The sequence below is a fragment of the Argiope bruennichi genome, chromosome 5 (assembly GCF_947563725.1).
Source record: "Argiope bruennichi chromosome 5, qqArgBrue1.1, whole genome shotgun sequence".
In the NCBI taxonomy this organism is placed as follows: Eukaryota; Metazoa; Arthropoda; class Arachnida; order Araneae; family Araneidae; genus Argiope; species Argiope bruennichi.
The window spans coordinates 7511876-7537004 of record NC_079155.1 but is presented as its reverse complement, the minus strand read 5'-3'; the positions used below and the strand labels follow the sequence as shown (position 1 = coordinate 7537004).

General features: G+C 29.1%; 1 protein-coding gene across 2 annotated transcripts in view; it reads left to right on the top strand.

The window, feature by feature from the left end:
* Positions 1-10516: 10516 nt before the first annotated feature.
* Positions 10517-25129, top strand: part of LOC129969452 (opioid-binding protein/cell adhesion molecule homolog) — a 562662-nt gene continuing 548049 nt past the window's right edge. For both annotated transcript variants that reach the window (XM_056084026.1, XM_056084025.1), the window contains exon 1: positions 10517-11219. In XM_056084026.1, coding sequence (XP_055940001.1) covers positions 10958-11219 — 262 coding nt within the window. In that variant the 5' untranslated portion in view covers positions 10517-10957. The remainder of the gene's footprint in view (positions 11220-25129) is intronic.

Below are 25129 nucleotides of genomic sequence, written 5' to 3'. Positions count from 1 at the left end.
ATTTAAGCATATTTTATACTATACTAATTGTATTTAATAATTGTACGTTTTAATTAATTTTATTATTTTACTAATTCTTAAATGAAAATCGATTTTCTTTTTCATTGGGTGTAAAATAATTTTTAAAATTTATGAGAAAGTGGTTCAATTTTCGCATTTCATTAAATACAATGCTTTTTAACATTCTTTGAATTGTATAATGCTGCCGTTATCACAATAACAAGGTTATTTCCACTGGATAAAGCTATTTATTTCTATATGGGAACATTATTAAATATTTCCACTTGCGAATCATTAACAAATAATTCATTATTAGTCGTTTGCTGCTAATATTATTAATAATTGATAACTAATTGCATTATTGATCATTTAAATGGAGTTTCTGCATTAATAAAATCGCAAAAGGCTTCTCACCACAAACCTTTCTAAAATAGGGAATTGGTAAATTAGACTTACTATTTTTCTCATTCTCTCTAAAAAGACATTTCCAAAACCCATATCTGCAAGGTGATCATAGAAAAAAAAAATCCCCTGCTTATGAACTCCTAGTGATCTAATCACTCAAGCAATCAAAAAGAAACTTTTGATTTTCTAAAGATCGGGAATTGTGAGGTCTTAAGATTAACAATGAAACATTTTCGAAATTTCTGAAGGGCAGTAATCATATTTTTTTCTGTACAAAGTGATCTGAGCATTAAGAAAACTATAAATGTCACAGAAATGTTAAACATATGACGAAAATATGTAAAAAATTACAAAAAACCCATTATTATAACAATATGACATAATAAAAGAACATAATATCAACAGTAAATAGAAAAGGGAAAAAAACTGTTACTGCCATCGCATTGTAGATTGTTGATAATAATGATGAACAAAATGTTGCTGGAGGAATCTGTATAACGCAATCATTATTCAATTCTGATAAATCTCGTGAACTGTATATGCAAATCTTAGATTTCAGATAATTCCGGAATAAGAATGGGAGATCGTGGTGGCCAAGAAAATAAAAAGTTAATTGTGCTGACTTTATCACGAAAGTTGCTGTATATGTTCAGCATATGTATCGAAATATGTAGAAATACCATATGATATGCATAAAATATCATCAATGACATTTCGGTAATGTGTTTCTGCAACTACGTAATTCTGCGAAGATGTTGTATACTGAGTAATGGTGATAGAGCACATTTTTATTTTGCGGAAGTGACCCCAGAAAAGAAATACGGACTACGGAATATATGTACCCGTTCAAATTAAATAACCTCAGCGATTCACCTTATCTTTTTACCTGCATCTTCTGACTGGTATATGAATCACCTGATTGAAAAACTGATCCTCTCACATTGTTTATTAAAAAAATTCTATATGGCCTGCTTTGCCCATGGTGTTCTGTGATTGACATTTCTACAGTCACAAAAAATTGTAAAACATATATATATATATATATATATATATATATATATATATATATATATATATATATATATATATATATATTCAACCGACAGAATTCAACCGACAAACTCAGAGGGGTGATAGTAGGTATCAAGAGGAAAAGGAAACATAATACAACATGGGGTCCCAAAAGAAGTTTAGGTGGTAAAAATCACAAAAATATAGGGAGTCGGAAAACTGGCGGAAACCGTAAAAAATTAATAAAAAAATACAAATGGTGCTTCAAATATGAGTTTTTTTTAAAGGGAAAGCACATTCTAAAAGGCTGTTATTCATGTAAGTAACATGCCGATTTGATGAAACAGGGGCTCATATATTATTGAAAACGAAAAAGTAGTTTATTACCCTTATCTTCAAAAATATTAAAACTTTAAGAAAAATAAAAGCTTGAAAATATAAAGAATTTTATCCTCTTTAATTTGATCTAAGTCTGTAGTAGGAAAACTGGGGAGGTTTCAAGATATTCAAGAAAAACTAAAATGTTTGCAGGGAAACATCGCTGCAACATCAGCACCGATGTTTACAGAGGGTGTTGCCAAATTCGAAAGGTAAATTTAGAGAAGTGATAGTAGGCATTAAGGAGATGAACAATTATCATAAAACATAGGGTCGTAGGAGACGTTTATTCTGTGAAAATCGCAAAAACAGACACTAAAGGGACAATTAGCTTGGCGAAGAGAATAGCCCTATGAATGCGAGGATTTGGAACAAGGTAGTCGAGAAAAAGGAGCTTTCTCGTATGTAAATTTTCCATGCGTTCGAGGAATATAAAAGCAGCGAGCATTGCAGAATTGAGGGTTCCAGGAGTACAAAAGCAGCTTGTATTCATTAAAGAGCAGTGCAGAAGTGATAGTCGATAAGTTGCATACCTAAAATGTCAGATTTCACGAATGACGAATATGCGGATATGCATTTAATTTACGGCCGAGTGGACGGTAATGGACGCCTAGCACAAAGAATATACCAAGAGCAATATCCAAGTTAGCGTTGCCCACACCACAGTACCTTTGCAAATATTGATCGACGATTGTTGGAGACAGGTTCCTATAAAATTACGAGGCCAAATGCAGAGTAAGAACGCAGTGTGCGCTCATCTGAAACAGAAAGCCAAGTTTTGCAACGCTTTGCCGATACCCCGTCAACAAGCACGCGATCAGTTGCAGCTGAACTGGGTATTCAGCATGATGGATGCTTTGTGCCACACAGGCACTCTTTCCTGCAAGAATTTTATTCTCAGATTTTATCTCAGACCCGCTGATTGACCTCCACGTTCCTCGGGACCCAATCCCTTGAATTTCTTCTTCTGGGCCACATGAAATCTCTTGTTTATCAGACACCTTTGGATACAGTGGAAGATCTCGTAGCACGGATCGTTGTCGCTGCTGGAGTAATCTCAAGCACACTTGGTATGTTTGAGCTTGTCCGGCAGTCCTTTAAACGTGGGTGTCCGTTGTAAATGACCTTCGCGACCGCAACATTGATCAATTTTTATAAAAGTTTCCCATCATCTCCTTTCTTATGTTAAAATATATGTGCTGTAAATGTATGCTGTTCCTGTATTCCACCAAATAAATTTTCACCATCTTTTACGACTTTATATTCATTTCTTTGGAAATTCTTGTCGCCTTTTTTCCTACTATCACTCCTCAGAATCTTCTGTAAACATCGGTGCCGATGTTGCAGTGATGTTTCCCTGCAAACATTTTAGTTTTTCTTGAATATCTTAAAATCTCCCCAGTTTTCCCACTACAGACTTATATCAAATTAAAGAGGATAAAATTCTTTATATTTTCAAGCTTTTATTTTTCTTAAATTTTAATATTTTTGAAGATAAGGGTTCTAAACTACTTTTTCGTTTTCAATAATTTACGACCCCCTGTTTCATCAAATCGGCATGTTACTTACATGAATAACAGCCTTTTAGAATGTGCTTTCACTTAAAAAAAATTCATATTTGAAACACCATTTGTTATTTTTTTATTAATTTTTTACAGTTTCCACCAGTTTTCCGACTTCCTATATTTTTGCGATTTTCACCCCCTAAACGTCGTTTGGGACCCCATGTTGTATGGTGATTCTTTATCCTCTTGATGCCTATTATCACCCCTCTGAGTTTGTCGGTTGAATTCGGTAACACCCTGTATATATATATATATATATATATATATATACAGGGTGATTATAATTACAGTTTAAGTTTCAAAACACTATAAAAGAAGAACCACTGATTAGAATGACGTCAAATTTGAACAGCATGTTATTGAAGAAGGCGGCAAAAGAAGTATGGCAAAAGAAAAAAAAATAGTTCAAATTTTAGCAACAGATGGCGCTGTAAGCGTCAGAAGATGTAAATTAAAATACCTGTCATGCGCACGACACATTTCAGTGTTATAAAACTGCCAGGTATACGGTTGTTCCTCATTTCGCGTCTCAGACTTTCGCCATGGGTGTCTCACTGCAGGACCGCGCTCTGCTGGTAAAGCTGTATTACAAGAATGATGATTATGCAAGAGTAGCTTTGCAAAAGTTCAGGACACTGAAGGGTATAAGAGAAGACGTTGGTCCAATGAGTGTCGTGGCTCTGAAGAAAAGGATACAAAAATTCGAACGACAGGTTTGATGTGCAAACTGGTAGAGGGAGAAAACGAGTGCATTCGATGGTAGTTGAAGAAGTGGCCACAGCATTACAGGAGGTGTCGGCCGGTGGTATGCAACCGTGCAGTGCACGAGGAATTGTCCGAACACTGGACAGGCCTACGAGCACGATGCTGAAAATTGTACGAAAAATCCTGCAATTCTATCAGTACAAAATTGGCCATGTGCAGCAGTAGCTTCCGTCTGACCTGCCAGCAAGGGAGACGTTTGCGTTAGAATTTCTTGCTCGCATGGAAGTGGATAATGAATGGCCGTGGAAAATTTTGGGGAAAGATGAAGCCCATTTCCATCTGACTGGGTACGTCAATACCCATAATTGTAGAATATGGGTAACAGAAAATCCACTGGCAACGCACCCCTTACCACTTCATCCTGAAAAGGCCACGGTGTGGTGCGGCTTTACGGCATCATTCATCCTACAGCTATATTTTTTCTAGTAGACGGGTGCTTCCTGTCCTATTACCGCTACCGTCACTGGTCATCGCTATGCTTATCTTTTGCGCAACCATGTCATTCCAGCTCGTCAACAGCGTGGATGTGTGGATGGAATCATTTTTATGCAAGATGGCGCTCATCCGCACATAGCACATCCAGTGAAGCAGCTGCTGTGGCTCCATTTTAGAAATGCTCGAATTATCAGCTGTCATTTCCCTACAGCCTGGCCGTCCCGATTACCTGATCTTACTCCGTGTGACTTCTGGCTGTGGGGTGGTCTGAAAGATGTTGTGTTCCGTGCTCCAATTGCAAATTTAGAGGTATTAAAGGCATGCATTTCGCAACACATCCTGAACATCACCTCGGAGAAACTGCGATCCGTTGTGGAACATGCTGTTTGTCGCTTTCAACTTGTTGCACACAAGGGTGGACACCATATTGAACATGTTTTGCGCGAGTCTAGCTTTATTTCTGAACTTCTTTGATGAATGGTGTTTATGTGGTATGTCGCCGCAAAACTCTTGAAACCGATTTGACACATTCGATGTGATATGTAGAATCATGCAACTACTCAACAATTCTAATTTGTCAATGCGTTTTAATGTGTAATTTACACCTTAGTCGTTGTTTTACGAATCATTTCTCATTTCTCGTCGGGATTCTACAGTTTACAGCGCCATCTGTTGCTAAAATTTGACACTATTTTTTTTCTTCTGACATACACTTTCCGCCTTCTTCAGTAACATGCCTTTCAAATTTGACGTCATTCTCATATGTGGCGTTCTTTTTTTAAAGCGTTTTGAAACTTAAACTTTAATTATAATCTCTCTCTCTCTATCTATCTATCTATCTATATATATATATAATCTTTTTCGCTATCTATATATATATATATATATATATATATATAATCTTTTTCAAATCAACTTTACTTTTTATACAGTGTTTTAGCATTTTATCTGCTTGGTTTAAGTCTTTGCTTATTTTTTCTCACCACGATATTTTAGATAACTTAGCATTTTGCAATTTTCGATTTCTCAAAATTTCTCCCAATCGATCATGACAAAATGTATCATCATTTTTAAATTTCACAAAAGAATAATTTCAGAATATCTTAAGAAATTTATCTCATCTTGGACAAGAATATTTTATCATCATTATCTTACTTATCAATCATAAGCTGGCGTAGCATAGCCAATCATAGCTTTGCGCCAAAAAAAACACAATCAGCCAACCAACATCTTTAACTCCTTTGCAGTGGTATACTTTACGCCGCCAAATTTCATAATACTTGTATAGTTCCAACACCATCTTCTTCAAACGTGCTAATTAATTTTTTCAAGGGGATAGTGGGTATTGCAATTAGAAAACTTCGGACATTTTTCAACTATAATCATGACTTTGAGAATTCAATTGTTTTAAATATTCACAATTCCGAGCTTTTATATTCAAATTTCATTATTATTTAGGACCAATCTGATGGGGTGATGGATGCTATTTCTAAATACAATTTTTTTTTTTCATATGATAATTAGAGATTATTAATGTGTTATGAGATTCATCTTAAAAAGCACTTCGTTAGTCCAAGGGTTTAATGGTCTCCGTTGAAAAATATTTTCTTAAAAATATGAAATATCACTTCGAAATGAATAAGCAGAAAAGTTTAGAAGTTCTAATAGGCTAAAATGGAATACGTCAGGGCTAGTACAAAGCTAACATCTTTAGAGTGTTTTGATCTCTAAAACAATCATTTCTCTTAAGATGCATTTTTCAATGGCATTATTTTGATTATTTAATTATTTCTTTATTCATGGTAAAGAGAACTGGCGTGCTATCTGTAAAATTCGCTAGGTTCATATGGTGAGAAAAAAATAATTTTTACTTGATCATTTCACATAGCTTCTGTCAGCGGATCTTAATGTTTGATCTAACCAACATGTTTTGGCGACTAGATTTTGTACTAAATAGTGACTAAAATATTAGTTCCTAACTTATCCAACTTGAGAGTTTATAGGACAAATATATATTCTTTATTATGTACAGTAAAAAAAGATTTACACAAAGGGAAAGATAATTTAACTGTAATCTAAATCATATTAAATTTTATAGATATAGCTGTGATTTTTGAAACAGAAAATATTTTCAATTTCTAACCTAGAACCAAAAAGACTGCTAATGAATATTTCTGATTTTCCTTAAACCAAAAGTTTGAATTGTTTCTAAAATTTACATGAGAAATAAATAAATAGACACTGCTTAGGAGATTATAGAACTGCTTAGCAAAGGTTTCTTATTTCAAGGAATATAACACCAGAAATCATTTAAAAAAACATCAAGTTGATCATCATTTAATAGTTTGACTAATAATTCACTTTTTTGAAGGAAAAAAAATGAAATGAACCTTCTTTTTCTTCCTTTCCTAGAAAGTATTTATTTTGTAATATATTAGATGATAAGAGATAGATAATAATTAAAACCAGTTAATTCATTTGTTTTGCACTAATAGAATTATAACTAAAAAGTTTTTGATTTAAGGTTCCCTGGATTTAAGGGTCTTAAAATTGGATATATTATAAACAAGAAACAAAGAAGATAAAGGAGAAAGGAAGGTAAAGAGATAAGAAAGATAAAAAAGAAGAATTTTTCGGAAATTTTACTGTTTGCGGATGTTATTCAACACCCGCAAACGAATACATTCACAAAGATATTTAATTAGGGGTTTGCAGACATGCTTTTAATGCAGCTGATTTAGATTTATAGAATTAATACCGAATCATATATTGTACTTTACTTGTAACTCACCAAAGCACAGGAAATTATGGATTTCAGGCTTTTGTTAAACCAAAGAAATATTTCATGCAACCTGTTCAGCATATTTAATAAATCCACAGTTGATGTAGGTAATAACAGATGACAGAGAATATAAAAGAACTTACAACTGTAAACAAATAAAATTACAAGGTAAAATGAAAACGCACTATGATGAATTGTATTATGCTATGCGATACGAGGCTTTCGAATTAGCATGTCATCCATCTCCATTTCATAAAATATTTTTACAAAGATGTAAAATTATTTTATAAAACGGAGATGGTTTTCGAAATTGCATATTAGCCTTGTGACAGTACTCATCTGTGAGGTGAATAGTAGGGCATGCGCTAAGATGGACTAAAAGTGAAACTTCAAGAAACACAGGCATCTTCGTGATATTATAAAACATCAATGAATACATTACAAGGAAGACATTCAGTATTGATTTCGTCGATTTAATATGCGGATGTTGTAATGCGCAGAAAGAATTGTTCATATGCAAGAAAATAAAAAGTGAACATTCAAACAATTATTATATATATTTATTTATGTAATTCATGCAGTTAAACAGAAATAAATATGACTTCACATTTCATGATTGTTTGAATTTTATTCTTTCAATAGTGTGGTAAAATTCCCCACTCTACAGTTTTAGATTTTATGAGAGGCTATTTTAAGATTCGGCGATCATTTTCTCTCTTTGAATTTGCTGATGCGAATCCCAATATTTAGAGAAATTAAATCGCATAAACAGAAGTTTCTTTTTCTTAGTGCAGAAAAGGGTTCATTAAATGAAATATTTACACCATTTTAAAGTCATGCGATCTTTAACTGTTTAAATAATTTCAAAAAGCTATTTTATTTTTGAACTTAATTCTACTTTTGACAGTTTTTTTTTAACCACGCAGTCAAATCGTAGTACGAATGCACTCATTAATATAAAACTTATGTAATAAAAGCTTATGTAAAACTAAATAGAAAAGAAACAATTGTGGGAAATAACTATTTTTCCCTCTCACCTGGAAGCACCTTAAAAATGAGGATGAAAAGCCAGTATGAAGATACCAGTATTGTGGTATTTTATCGACACCTGGGTGGGTACAGAAATGACGGGAATCAGTTACATCCTAGCAATGACGTACCGTGCTGCCCATGAGAAGGTATCCCCCGTGGCCGGTGAAGGCTCTTAGTACTCAACCATACTTCTCACCATTGTTGCTGTCATGGCGGTCCGGTCAATCAGATAAATCCATGTGCCTTAGTGAAGGGTTAGAGTAGTTGTTTAAGGAAACTATATTTCTCAGCTAGATGCCAATTAGTTTTTAAAACTTAATATTTTTTCTGCTGCTAATTAACTTCCAAATATATACTACAAATCATTTTGTTTTTTTAAGACTTTTATTTATTGTTATACACTATTAAATCAATATCTGCCTTATGACCATAAAAATAGACATAGTACGATATTTCGAAAATGACACTTTTTGTTTGTCACATTTTTAATGCAAGTTTACTTAAAAAAATAAATGTTTCCAGGAAAGAACAGCGTAATCATTTGATTTATTTTTATTTATATCGCAGTGCAACGAAATGCAATTAAAAAACTTTATCTTTAAAAGACAATATGCTTAGAAGCTAGCTTTGTTCTTTCACTTCTATTAGAATTGTATTTCTTTAAACCATTTCTTCTTTTAATTGCGTTAATTCAACAACCTTCTTTAATTCAACAACTCCTTTTTTACTTTATTTGTGTTATACTTTAAAAAAGAAAAAAAATATATAAATAATCATTAAATTATCAAGCATTCTATACTACTTAAAAATAGAACATTGATGAGAATGAGATAATTTATATTATTAAAATTTGAGTTGAAATCGGATTTGCTAAAAGAAAATATTCTTTTCCTGCCTTTTATTTTTAAAATAAACTTTTATTTAATTTAAATTTATAATAAATAATTTCGTATTCTAAGATAATTAAATCATTATTTCCGAAGACAAGTAGATATTTTATTTCGCATCGAAAATTTCTAAATTTGAAATTCTATGAATTTGCAGCGAAATCTTATATCAAAATTAATACACAATTTTGAATTAAACAAAACCTGAAGAAAAATTCATAATTTCCGGCTCTGCATTATAAAATTTTTACGAAGAGAATTTGAAAAATGTTTAATATGCTTTATTTTTTTGAAAATATGAATAAATTAGAATTTAGTATTTATCCATACTAATTTATTGCGATATTTCCATTTCTTGTATTTTATGTGTGAATCTGTTTCCATTTATTTAATTGGAAAAATTTCGTGAGTGCTACATTATACACATTTTTAAATATTGAGATTAATATTCTTATTTTAATCCTGATCTTAAATATTCACAAAAGAATGTCTAAAATTATTTATAATTTATTTAGTTCAATTAATCGCTTTTTTATATTTACACATTGTCTTTATTTATGTTATTTCCTGCAAATTCTAATGAAAAATATGATTGCGTTAATAAATTTCCATTATAAACTTTCCGAAAAAATATCTTTTTTTTTCTTTGGAAATTCTCTTCCCTTATCACAGGATAGAAATTCTTATTCATACAAGTTTGCTTTTTTTCTCTCCTTCGACATATGAAACCAGAGCCTTCATCGAATCGAATTTCTTTTATGTCTGAATCCCAATAAGCCAACCAAAATGTTCAAAGACATATCATTTCTTGAACAGCTCCACTCCCTGGCAATTTCGGAAGGCAATACTTCAGCACAATCAATTCTCGCGGATATGAAAGCGGCCCTTTCGATCAACTTGAAATATAATTTTCAACGAACGTTCGAATTTAATCTTTCCATTGTGCGAGTCGCACCTTTCAAAAATCCCGGCCACATATTTCTTTTTTCATCCAGTGATACCAAAAAATCTCCAATTCTCGAGTCAAGTCCCCATCCAAAAAGCGGCTTTTTAGTCATCAAGATACCCCCTCCGGCCGTGCGCCAAAGGAGATAGATGCAAGAGAAATAACGACAGTCAACAAAAATCCACAAAAAATAACAGAAGTTCGACGGAAGATGACGTCACGTGGTCACGTGGTCCTTGCGAATCGAAGCGCGCGCCTTCTACCGAACGGGTCACGGAGAACTGCGGATCTGCAGAACAGGACTCCCGATCATCCATTCAGGGAAGGACGGAAATAATCGTCTACGTTCGGAAACTTCTACACTTTTTAGAACGGGGAACTCTTGTTTCTCCCTTTCGGACACCAAGCGATTCTCCGTTTCTACTCTCTCTCTCTTGTCTTTTTTTCCGCAATTTTTTTTTTTCTGTGTGTGTGACACTGCAAATTTGCTTCTTGAAATATAAACAACATTGTTTTTTTTTTATCTCTTTGTGCGACCACGTTTTAGAATAATAAAAATAAAGCAAGAGCAAAACGGAAGAAAACATTAAGGAATCATAATTCTGTGCCGATAAATATATGATGGGGCCTCTCCGGCCACATGGTGAGAGTGTTTATGACAGTTTTAGTGTCCTCACTTCGTTGAATTATTCAGCGTGAACCTTTCGGGCATTGTTTAATAACTTCCTTCTAGAAGAAGTTGGAGCGAAATATGGTAATGTCGGGTATAAAAGTCTGCGAAAGAAAAATGTTTGGAAATAAGGACTTGGGTTTTGCAAAATGTGGATTTCGAACTGGAAACAAATGTTCTGTGCATGATCGTTTTTCTCAGGATGTGAAAGTTTGTGGCGAAATCTTCACGAAGCAAGGTTTTAAGAAAAGGCACGGATTTATGAAAGGCCCCACTTTGAGATTTCAAGCCCTGTTGGGACTATTATTCTGCGCTCTGCACTTGTTCAATGTTGGACAAGCAGGTATGTCAAAACAAGTTCATTTTCTTTATTTCGCCGAGTATATTTCTTTATTTGGATGATAAATTTTTTCAATCTTTTTTACAAATATTGACATGAATTGTGAATTGTTCTTTTTTATTTCCTGATTTTTTCTTTGAATATTTTTCCTCATTTTTGCTATTTAAAAGTTACAAGCTAAATAAATATTATACTGTGACAACTGAGAAGTACAAAAAATAATGAACAAATTACTGCTTCAATGATCTTAAAAATATTAAATGGAAAACATGCATTGAAAAAAAAATCATTTTATTGTTTATTTGCACAAAAATAAAATGCTTTATGATAGTGTAATAGCTATTATAAATTAATTAAAATAATATTAGATATATTATAAATAATGGATTTATGATTATTTATAAAAATAACTGCATTTGACCTTTCTGAATTGAAACAGTTATTCAACAAATCAAATTCAATTTGAGATAATATAGTTAAACATTTCTTTTTTGAAGAGATCTTGGAAAACTTATTTTATTTGACGAAATTTTGTATTATTAATTTTGAAAAATGTTTCATAAAATGCTGTAAGGGAATTTGAAAACTTAATAAAAGTAATCTTACTTTTTAATCTATCTGTTTAGAAATTATTTCAAGTTTTATCACAATATAAAAAATAATTACACAACATAATTCTTAAATAATTTATGACGTCGTTCATTTTTTATTAAAATTAGTTATTTTTAAAGCTTGATTCGAAACATGCAAAGATAAAATAGTTTTAATTCCTTAAAACTTATATATTTTTATAGAGTTTCGATTTTTTTTAAATATCTTTTATCCTCTCGCTTTCAAATGCATGCTTATAAATGTCATAATTTCTTTAAGTACCTTTAAACCGAATACTCAAGTTTAAAAGCAGCAACTCATTTTAAATAAAAATGAATTTTTCTTTTTAAATACAGTCAATATCTTCATTGGTGCACTTTGAAATACATTCATCTTTGAATAAAAATGTGAATTTATTTCACAAATATTTCTCCTATTTAGATATTAATATATGAATAAATTTTGCATTCGTATATTCATTTTCTTAATTATAGTGAATTTCGTTGGCCTTTGTTCATTTAACTTCAATAAATGTTAATTATCACAATTGGATAATGTGGAAAACATATATATATATATGAAGTAGTAAGCATTCAGAAATATCATGAAGAATCTACGTTGTATACCAGAATTCATGACAAAAGAATTGATTGAACTTGTCAAAAAATTAACTATGCTTAGCGCACTATTCAATGAAAACTTGAATGAAAAATCATTCTGTGAATTGTACCAAACTCTTTCTGTAAATTAACATCTGTTTAAAAAAAGAAAAATATTTTTAAAAAATCAAATAATTATTAATCAATAATATAATTTAAAAAATTAATAATCAAACATAAATTTTTAGTTTATAATGAATTTTATCTACTCTATTACATAACTCTTGTTACATCAATAATTTGAGATAAAATTTAAATGTTTTTTTCACTGCGATACAGTATTGATATTTATGTGCATGCGCAGAATATTGCAATTATATAAGTACAGCAAATGTTAGAAAAAGAAAGAGGCATTTTGAGGTAAGTCAAGTATTTGAAACTTGTAAAAATAAATCATAGAACAACAACAAATGGGATCGTTGGACACTGGATATTACAAAACTCGAACATTTTTCTCTAGTGATCTTCTCAGGACAAAAAAAAAAAAAAAAGTAAATATTTTTTTCCGTGGTTCGTTTCAAAAACGCTTCAAAAAGCATGTTTTTTCTTTTCTTTTTTTTCTTTTTTCTTTTTTTTCCCTCTCTCTTTGCCAGTTAGAAAGGAGAAATAAATTTTTTTCCTTTCCCGCTGGGCAGGTGGCTCACTCTTTTTTTTTTTCTTCTTCTCCCTGAAAGTATGTACTGAACTTGCTTTGTTGCAAAATGAAAGACAAGCAAATGTTTTTAAAAAATTCAGTTTAAGGTGGAAAACTAACATGTTTTTTTTTTTTAATTAGAAAACTGAGTCTACATAATTTGAAAGTAAAATTAGGTAATTGAATTCAAATTCGTTGTTGATATTACATTTTTTTTTTTTTATTTATTTCCGAAAATGTCAGTGTTATTTTGCTTTGCAAAATGTTAGCAGAGAGTGAGTTCATTTTTTGAGAAGAAACAGAATCAATAATTGATAGGAAATATGTTATTAGCAGGATAAAAGATTAAAAATCTTATTTGAAACTAACAAGTTTATAATTATTTATTTCTAAATATTAAATTTAATATGGGATAAATATTTCGGATATTTCATTGAGCATTTCTGTAATTATAAAATAATGAAACCATTTTTAGCATGTACATTAATTTATCTTGCTCTGCACAAGTGCATAGAAATAATAAATTTGAGAACTAAAATTATCTGAATATACAAAAACTCTATAATTCTTTTTAAAAGAAAACATCTGTTTAAATAATTTCACAATATAAATTTTTTTAAAAGAAAACTTTAGTTTAAATAATTTTACAATATAAATTTTTTAAAAAGAAAATATTAGTTTAAATAATTTCACAACAAGTATCTTAATTTCAAAACTTAACGGTAGCATGAGTAGAATTTCGCCTATAGTAAAGTTTGAAGAAAAATATACATCCTATAAGTATATGATATTACCTATTTCTTGTTATATATTTGAAAGAAAGCAAAGATTTAAAAGGAAAAGTTGTAATAAACAATTTTATTATCCTGATAGATGTAAATTCCTTATAAGGAAAGACAGCTTTTCAAATAATTGAAATTTTTGAATTAGTTTTTTAGAACCCAAAAATAACAAATACTCTGAATACCTAACTAAATCTTGATAGAAAAAAATTATTCAAAAATCGCTAAATTTAAGTTGTGCATTTATCTATTATGTATCATATGAATATCACCTATTAAACGTGATAAAAATACATTTTACTTAATGTATTAGTTGTTGCACAAACTTTTTAAAAGTCAAAGATAAAAATATCAATCAATAAAATAATCTCAAATGAAAAAAATTAATTTTTTTTTAATACATTTCCAAAATTTTTAATATTTTTGGACTGTTTACCAAGTACATTACACGAGATTCAAATAGTTTTATAATTTTCCATCATGTAATATAGAATTCGTATTTAGCAGTTTTTTAAACTTATAAACGTATTAAACTTTATTACATTGTTTCAGATCATTAATTTTGGAAACATCTGCAATTTCTTGTGAATATTTCAAAAAAATCTGTACTTAAATTATTTTAAAGCGTTAAAGAAATGAACAAGCATTATCAGTAAAAATTAGCACGTGTTGAACATTTTCCAGTGAAAATAGAATTTACAATAATCACACTCATTTAGAAAACAAATTTGTTTTCTTGAAATGAATATATATATATATATATATATATATATCACTTTTTTAGTAAAGAGGCAAGAAAGGCCATTTTAGAATTTAAACGAGCAATGTAATTTTGACATTCGTTTAATACATGAAACTTTAATGAATAAAACTGTTTTTAAATTATAGAGATCTGAAAAATTTTAATAATAAAAGAAAGAAGAACGTTTTTATCAATAACATACATTTACTTATATTTTAATATATTTTATTACCAAAAGTGCTATCATTGCTGTAAATGCAGTTAACCATTCTTGCCATTTTTAGATAAGTAAAAATAGACTTTCTTAAAGTAAGATCACTCCAGTATTGAAATTTTCTATTTAGATTTAGAAGAAAAAATTGAAAAATAAAATTATTGGAATTATAAACTTTATATATCACCATAATTGACAGGCTGGTGTTTAGATTGCCAATGTTTACAAGGTTCATCTCATTTTGATACATTTTCGCTGTTGTATTAATTTTTTTTTTAAATTTATAAAATGATATTTTTAATTATTTTAATTTTCAAACTCTATAACAATCAATGCCATATATCAATACATGAAAACGTGTTGAATATACTTTATCAAAATTTAAACATCATCCATTTTATTTTATTTTATTAGATATAGTCTATCCTTGTTCCTCTATGCCGCCCACCGGGTAGCCATCAAAAAGCAGCAGACGTTCTCACTGGCCTTGAAATTTTGACAGCCCTTGGTTAAAAAAATAAAGTTATAAATAGTGATAAAGAAATGAAATTAATATCTACGTTTTATTTGAGGCTTACTGATTTATTATGCTACTCTAAAGGATAAAAAAAAATTACTTTACTTTGTTATTCCCAAATTTTATTTTATTTTTTAAAAAAGCAATAAAGTTGAATTTTATTGATAATACATTAAAGATAAAAACAATCTTGCAAACATGAAAGCTGTTTCATGTGTATTGTGTTTTAAATCTGAATGATATAAATTTATTCATGAAAAAGGTAAAAGTTTTCAGTTTAGATTTCATAAATGTCGTAGATTTTTATATACATTCTGATTTTAAATATTTTTCTATTATACTGTTTTTATAAAAATTGTTTTTGAAGCACAACTTTTCGCACTGAGCTTTTATCTGAAAAAATAGGAAAACATTGTGGAGATATACATATAAATGAGAAAGTAACTTCTGCATGAATTGACAGTATAACATACTGCATATATGGGCTTCAAAAGTTTCTATTCAATAATTTAAGTCGTGAGATGCTCCTTGAGAAATTTTCTGTAAAAAGTTAAAAGATATATTTTTGAAACTTTTTGATGAATAGGATGTTGCTATGCATAATGTAACACCTCTTCCTTTTGCAAAGATGTAATAATTGATCATCAGTAAATGAAAGAAAGTTTGTTTTTATATTTGTTGCACGCCTTTTATGCTCCATATTTTATTGCTTGATGGTACTTTCTTCAAAAAATATCAAATAAATACAAAATCGTTAGAATTTTTTTTATATACGAAATAAAATAGTTTTTAATTTATATCTAATAATGCATTTTTTTATTGTTATGCATTCATATGTACAAGATTAATGCTTTTGATGATGTTATTGCTGTATAAGTATTTATAAAACGTTCAATAAGAATAGATAATTTAATGTTATTTTTTATTACTAATAATTTTTTCTATTAATTTCAGAATAAAATATTAATAACGTATTTTGTCGAACCCCCGAAAATAGTTCAAATATATTTATTATCTTTTTTTCTTAAAATTGATTCATTCTTATGTTATTCTTTGAGTCGTAAAAATTTAAACAGTGCGCTTGCGCCTTTAAAACAGAAGCAATTTTTAAAGACAAATCAAGTAGTTATAACCTAAAACATGATGTTATTTCGATTATTTCATTAAACAAAAGAATTTAATGAGTGAAAAAGTTTTTTGAAATTTAGATTAGTAAAGAGAATTTAAAGGAGAACATTTAAAATGTAAATTATTTTATATGAATCTATTAAAAAAATTTGCATCTTTTATCTTCTATTTACTCAAAAGTTTTTAAGTGGTCTGCATTTCATATAAAAATTGTTACACTTTCTAAATAATATAGTGAGCTGAAATGGGAATAAAGATTATTTTTTATTCATTTATTTCTAGTCATAACTTCGTCAAATTTCAGTAAAATCAAAGTGCATTTTGCTCTCATACATGAATATATAAAATGGTCTGTGAATAAAATATGTGAGCCTCTACTTATCATAAAAGAAAATACGTCTGTGCGCTTTGGAATCTACAGACTATTCATTTAACTAAAAGGTACCAACAGTATTATGTATATAATGTGTCAACTAACGCATTTCTATCTCGCATTTTCATAGAGACTATAAATATTGTTAGAAACTTGAAACTTGGTGTCTACATATAGTAAAATAAATATGCATTACACTATAGGATCCATTATAACGTTATCTGGGGGCAATTAACGGAGTTAAGTATTTCTGTTTCAAAAATGGTAAAAGATAGAGAGAAAATCCATTATAAAGGTGTAGTGTGTCTTTTATTTAGTACAAGAAGATACCTTGCATGTATTAATATTAAGAACAGAATGTTTAAAATACACATTTATTTATTAGCATTTTTCGAAATTGTAATATTGAAGGACATAGATAACAGGAGAAAATGTTGCTTATCCGACAGAAAAAAAGGATCCTAATATACTTTCCTTCTTTGTGGAAATAACTTTAACAGTTGTTTCTCGCTGATATTGCAAGGCTTTCTGTAAAGTATTATTATTGTTTGGGTTAGCACATAAATCGGTATGGTATAAAGAGTGAAATGTAAAATTCAATTGTGGGTCCAAATCTGCCACGTAGACGACAGAGAGTAGTTGTTAAACCAAAAATAAAAACATTTTCAACAACCAGTTTTATTTTTTCTTCTTTGACATACTTTATGAAGTCACAATTTTGGAATTCGTGGCCAAAGAAATGTTCGTTTTACACGTTTTATTGTTAGTACTTTTACTCTCAAGGTGTCTCTCCGTACCATATCGATATTATACAATTTTGTAATTTTCTTTTTTCATTTTTTTTCTCATTTTCGTCAGGGGAATGGTAATTATGCTATTTTCAGCCATTTGGTACTATAACCAAACTCGCCACCTAAAGCATGGTCACTTCAACAAACCTAGACACCAAATTTTTTACAAGAACTGTCGGCGTCTTAATTTGAGATTAAAGAATTTTAATAGACACCCATTATACTTGGAAGGTGAGAATATGCCTCTCGGTGTAATAATGTTTCCCTACTTTTAATTAGAATTTTAATTAATGGTGAATTGAATGTTACTTAGAAGTATATTGAGAATGTTTCGCGATAACTTTTTAAATATTAAATAACAAAAATAATAATAATAATAATTTTACGTCATCCTAAATTTCAAAACATTATTCTTTCAAAGATATCAAGTTAATTGCTATAATCGTATTATTCAGATTAATTAAAGATTTAACGTGCTGTGTAAGAATATTTTAAAACAAATTTTTCTTTGTTGTAAATGAAATCCAAATCATCTTCATTGTTACGATTAATAATTCATTCTAGGTTTTCCTTTCATTTATGATTATTTAGATTTGATGTTCAACTTACCATTGCATACTGAATAATTTTTTGTATAAAGTTTGCTTTTAATAAAAATTTGATTACTGTAACAATTTCAATCAAAATTAACTAAGAACTGAATTAACTAAGGATCATTTCAAAATACTAACACGCACATCATTTATATACTTATGGTTTTTATCTGATGCTTTGCTTTCTTTCTTGATGTTTTACTTACTTGGTGTGTTCTTCTCAGTCTAATTTTTTTTATAGAATTAAAGAAATGTCTCTTAAATAATTCTTGCAAACATTATGCAAACGTGAAATACATTCCGTAGTAAAATTCAAATTTCACTGACATTCTTTTTTGCTCATATACTTTTCACTAGCTGTCAGATTCAGCAAGCATTTCATTTAATGCAGCAAGGATTAAATCACTTTCTGCTCAAACATGCACTTTGAAATTCCACACGTGATAACCGGAACTTAGAGAGGTGAATAATACAATGAACATAAATGTATAAGGCTTTTGAAACTGTAAGAGTTACATGACTATCGAAATTTGAGGTTTAAAAATATTTTGCTACGAAACCCATTAAAACTCATGTATAAAAATATCGATTAAAATTTAGCATAATCGGTAATCAGCTGGTTACCAAGAGCGTGTAATTAATATAATATTTACTTACCAAATGCAAATCATTTGCAAATAAATAAACTTTTTGCTTTCTTTCGATTATACTGAGATATATATTTTATAAATTAGTTCACAACATATTGAAAAAAAAGAATCGTAATGGAGACAATTCAAAAATAATCATGAAAATAACATATTCTGCTTTACAATATTAAAGACAAGGATGATATAGTAGTCATGAGAAAAATGTGCTTTAAAGTTGATTTAAGTTATAGTATAGATGGGCTATCATATTGCTTTTATTTTCGAATATGCGTAAAAGATTATGAAATAAAATAAACATGGCTTATTTAATGCTGATATGAAAAAAATTCATTCGATTTCTATTCAAAAATGCACCTCCTATTATTATGAAGTAGCAACTTGAAGATAATTTTTTTGTTTAGAGGTTGCAGGAATTTTAATTAAAATTCTTCTGAAAAAAATTAAATTTTTAAATGTTCTGAAAGAAATGATTTATACTTAATATATTAAATATCTTAATATAGCACTTATCTCATACTAGTAATTGAATTGCAATGGATTTTAATTTAATTCCCAGTTGATAATAGACCATGAACTGTTATCCACAGTCATTTTCCTCGATATTCCCGTGACAGTTGCTTAAAAATTAATTTCTACTTTTTTATTTATTTAAATGAAGCTTTAACAGAATAAAAGCATTAATTAGTGATTAATCAAAACAGATACATCAATGCGATGCAAATTATTTCTGCTTTGATTTTTTATAAATAAAATTTGAAAAATAATCGAAAGAAAATTAGAAACATTTCTAAGCAATTCCAAACTAATTATGTCAATACAAATGAATTGTTTAAAACATTACATTAAAAACCTTCAACATTAACAATCTTCTCTATTCAAAGTAATAAGTGTATTAATTCATCTATTTCATTTATTTATCAGCATTCATTTCATTTTAAAAATTAATTTCAAAACAGTGAGAACAGTAAATTATTGCCAATAATGATGTAAGAATATGAAATCTGATATCGAAAATCTTTCCACTTTCTAAAAGTGTCATGAAATAGCAGTTAAGGGAGTAAATTATAAAATGGAATGAAAAAAAATACTGCGATGGCTATCCTAATGTTTTATTTCACTCTTGATCTAATGTGAAATCGGAAAAATGAAAGCTCCTTTGATTAATTTGAACATAAGAAGGTACGACTAGTACGAACTGTTGCCACTTTGATAACACTATGGACTTTGATAATACTATGGATTACTTCAGGCTAAGATATTTAAAAGATAATGGAAAACGATTTAAACATATTCTCTGACTTCATAATGGAATAAAGCAAGCTTAAAATAATCCATAGAAACAAAGATTGTAAAAATAAACGAAGTCTTATATTCTAAAAAGCATTTGCAATGAGAATAATTCTTTTTTTAATGAAAAGAAATATAATAAGGGAACATATATCATTTATACATCTTTTTTGTTAATTTTGTAAGCAATGACTACCATGATGTGTCATGCATCCAATCGTTTTTTTAATATGTTTTTCGAATTATCTTTCTAACTAAGAAAATATAATTTCCTCTATTTGGCTGTTTTGTGACTTCTTTCAAAGCATATGCTACAGGGAATTAATTTTCCACATGATTTTCCATGCAGTTCTATCTTATCTGCGGCAGTATTAAGCACATGATTAATAATTACTTTTGAGAAATAAAAGTAAAGTATTTACACATAAATGCCTAAATTTCGTGAAAAAATTGCTGCATAACGATGGAGTTTGTTGTTATCGCTTGCCAGGAGAATTATACAGTATGAAATTTAAAGAATTAAATTAGGAAACTACGTTAAAAAGTTACTTATTTGTTAAATTGTGAATTTTTTTTTAAATCTAATATTCTTAATATCTGTGTAGATTTCTTTACAAAATCTTTAGAATTTTGTTTCTAAGTCTATTTTTTTCATAATATAAAAAAAATCTTATCAATTAAAATAAGATACATATTTTTGTCCAAATTTAATATAATAACTTTTTAATATGGTCTGTAGTTCCTAAACAAGAGAATAACTAATCTGTTGATTTAAAAATATTTTATAAATGTTTTAGACCTCGACGATGTGAAAAAATTGAAAACTTGATGTTATTTATAAATAGAGCCCCGATATTTAAAAATGGTTAGAAAAAAAGCTTATTTTTGATTCAGCAACAAGATAACAAATTTCTTAAGCTATCAGCAACAATTTATAGCTAGTCATTTGATAAACCTCTAAACCATAAGGAGTTTACTTTATACCACTTTTTAGTCAAAAAAAAAGCCCTTTTTTAAAACTAAAAAAAAAAACTTTTATCACTTAGCTGGTACATTTTGGTTTCATAGATGTTTTCTCAATTTTTTTTATGCAAATATTCAAAAATAAAACTGTTTTCAAAAGTTTTTCTAAGAATTCGTTCCGAACGTATTTAGATACTTTAAGCTTAAGCGTAATTAAATTTTTACCTGATAATATTATTGCAAAGCGCAAAATAAGTAATCGAATCTTACAGGAATGCTTCATATACTGGTAAAGGAAAGGATGTTAAATAACAAAAAATTAAATGATGTTAACAAAACTTAACTTACTAGGAAATTTACTTATATCCATATTCAAAAATCTCCCATCCTGCAATAAAGTAAATGTTCCTTTTCCTAGCATATAAATCAGACTCAATCACTGTGAAAAATCACACATTTGCTTCCAAAGCTTCTATTTTAAAGTGCACTGTAAATCATATTAACAGCAATATGTCGAAAGTGTTCATAGGAGGAATCACAAAAACACTCCTTCAAAAGAGATTTTTAAAAAATAGTACCATCTTGAAAAGGAAATCCCAGACTGCTACTTTGCGAAGAGAAATGGTTGTGTGCATTGGAAAGACGTAATATTTTACCTCATGGAGAAGAAAAAGGAGATGAGTGGGGATTGAATTAAAAGAAAAAAAATGTGTAATTTTATCTTGTTTGAAGGTTGACTTAAATATGTAAACTTATGAAGTAAACTTATAAGTATGATAGCTTTAATGAAAAAAATTATTAGAAAGGAAATATCAAATAATTGAAATAGTTATAACTCTCAAAAATCACTTATATTCCAAAAATAGCATCAAATATTATAAAAATCGGAAAAAGTCATTAAATTAAAACATAGTTTGCAACAAATTTGTAAATTAACATACATTTAGATGCGCAGATGAGATAGAGACCAATTGACACTTTTCATTAAAAATGGAGGATTTATCGTATCAAATGATAATGTGTTATTTTTCAGACTACTATTGGCAAAATGAATTTAGTTATACTTGTTAAATAATAATTGTTCATCTTTAATTTTTATGAAATATGACTAGTTTTTTCTTTTCAGTATTTATACGTACAAAATGAGCGATTGCTTAAAACATGTGATCTCAGAAGCATCAATATATCAACGCCTGATCCTAGTATCTCTTTAAAAAAAGTCCAAGAAATAATTGAGCAATTTTAGAACGTTTCTTGAATAATTATTCTATCACAAAAAGAAGTACAAGTAAATAATTTCACAAATTTATAGCATATAATGAAATTATCAAGTTCAATTATAAAAAAATAGGGGTAAAGTAATGATTTGTTTTTCAAAATACAAGCGGAGATAATATTGAAAGAAGTTCGATGCGTAATTATATTTTGGCGAAAATATAAAATACAACTCAAAAGCAGCAATTATTATATCTGCATGTTTTGCACGTGGCTTTTGTTCTAGGACGAAAACCTTCATCTTTGCTGGTAAACACAACCAATAAAAGACAGTTATTTTTTTTCTACGAAAAATATAAGCAATGTGAATTTTTGAATTGTATTAATGGACTGATACATTTCTGCGAATGCCTTAAGAAATTAGAACAAATTACCCATAAAAAAATTCATTATGAAAAGAAGCATAAAATGTTAATTAATTCACTGGAGTTTAACTGGTAGAAGAGGAAAAACAAAATCTTCTCATTAAGTGTATATAACAAACCATCAGCAAGTCTTTTAAAAACGCGTTTCATGCTTGAATCAAAGCCATGGGGAGATAAAAACGAAGCTTTCAATAGGTTTTGAGCATACATGTCATTACAGAGGGATACAAAATAAAGAATCACGAGAGAGGATATCTTGGCGAAGGAGGGAAAAAAAAATCCCTGATTCTGAAGTCCACTTATTTTTTCCCCCTTCATCTTTTCGTGAATCCACAAAGAAAGGATATTATTATGCATGCTTCGCAAAATTGGCGGAAACACTTGACGTGGTCGTATGGTTGTCATTGATGTTCTACTTTACTTCGAGATTTCTTTCTTTAAAATAAAATAACGGGGAATTGGATGGAAGCCAGCCAATGACACGGGATAAAAAATATCCCATCTCGCATGCCATTCCTTAGACAAATAAGTTAGAAGGAATCGGCATTGTATTAGTAATTGCAGGTTAAAGCTTCTCTAATTATTCGTATGCTCATTCACAACAGCCGTTTCCATTGCGTCTTGGAGAGCAAGGGTTGGTTCTACTGCACGGTGATTTATGATTTTTAGTAATTATATGGGAGAAGTCAGGTCATGTGGGTATTTGCCAAAAAACTTTTTCTTCACTTCTGGTTCTCTTTTCTCCCTTTCACCCTCTCCCTTTCACAGAGAATAACTTTCAGGACCATTTTTCCCTTTTTGTTATGTAATTAATTTAATCTCAAGTGAGTCAGATGTTATCACAGGTTCCTCTCAGGAAATTGATTTTACAATTAAACCTTAGGAATAGTGCTAGTTATTTTAGGGTAATTAGGGGTTGCCAAAAATAACTTACCTGGTGCGTAAGGTTTCCTGGAAATATTGATGATTTCTTATTCTGTAAGGGGATAGGACCAAAATAAAGTTTTAAAAAATTCAATGGGACATTGCAAAGTAATTTTATTTTAGAAAAGACATTTTATTGAGGTAAATTACGCTACGAAAAGTAAAATTTGAAAAGCTCAAAAGGGAACCTTTGGATTGTAATTACTATTTGTGCTTTTAGATATATTGAATAAAAATTCTGATTTTTTTTTATATTGTGCTCTGAAAAATATAGCTTTGGAAATAATAAAATTGTCCTTTAATAGATTTTCGAAGTAATTAAAATATTTTTCAAAGAATTAATTTAATTCTAGCGAAACTGAAATTTTTGCCATATATTATAGAAATGAAAAGCAAATGATTATGCATTATTTTGAATTTTTCTTTAAAAAATGTTAATTCGTAATAATTTATAAATTCAAGTAATGAGTACCAACATGTCGGTATATTTAAGAATCTTTATGGTCTTTCATTTGTTATATTAATGTCCTGATTCTGGGCTCATTGTCTGGGCTAAAATGTAACTTTGTAAAACGTTGAAATCAATTTTATTAATAAATAAGGAAATGCAGTTAGTGATAGCAAGAATTGTTTTTTTAAACTGATCATCATAGAAATATTTATTTAAATAATAATTTTCCGATTGTGTCTTTTTTTCAATCATCAGACACAATATTTTTAAAGATGTAACTACTCATTCTTATGATAATATATCAAATGAAAAAAGCTATGTTTGTTATGTTTCCTAGATTTTTAATTTTTATCCTGATTTTAATGTTTAATTCTTTTCTGAAAATAAAAGGATGAACAATATATCATCTGAGGCCTTTCATGGAAGTCATGATGATATCATCTGTGGCCTTTCTAGAAATATCTGTACTGTTGATGATATAGCAGAACATTAAGTAAATGTTGGATTAACAGTGTATGGATCTCTGGAGCATCCTACTTTCTTTCTATCAAATTTTGAATTTCATTGTTATCTTAATTAGAAGTTATTTGTCCTTATACGTTGCGGTGCAAAATGTGTTCATTGTTCTGAAAGTTCAATTTGCTAATATAAAACTATTTTTTTAAATTTTAGAAATCTTCGTGAAAATTTATTCTTTGTGGCAGCAAATGTTCTTAGATGAGTCTTTGCCAAGTACACAAGTACGTGTATGGTTTAATAGATTAAAGGTTTATAAAGGCGGTATAAATAGTTTTTACATTCCAAACTGATATAATTCGACATCAGAGGGAGTGTACACATCGATTGGGCATCTGAAGAACAAAGAGACAACCAAAATTATTTCAGAAGATATTATAATATTCAATCAGGATTATTAAGGAAAAATACTGATAAAACTTCATAGCAAGCTGATAGAATTCGACATCAGAGAGAGT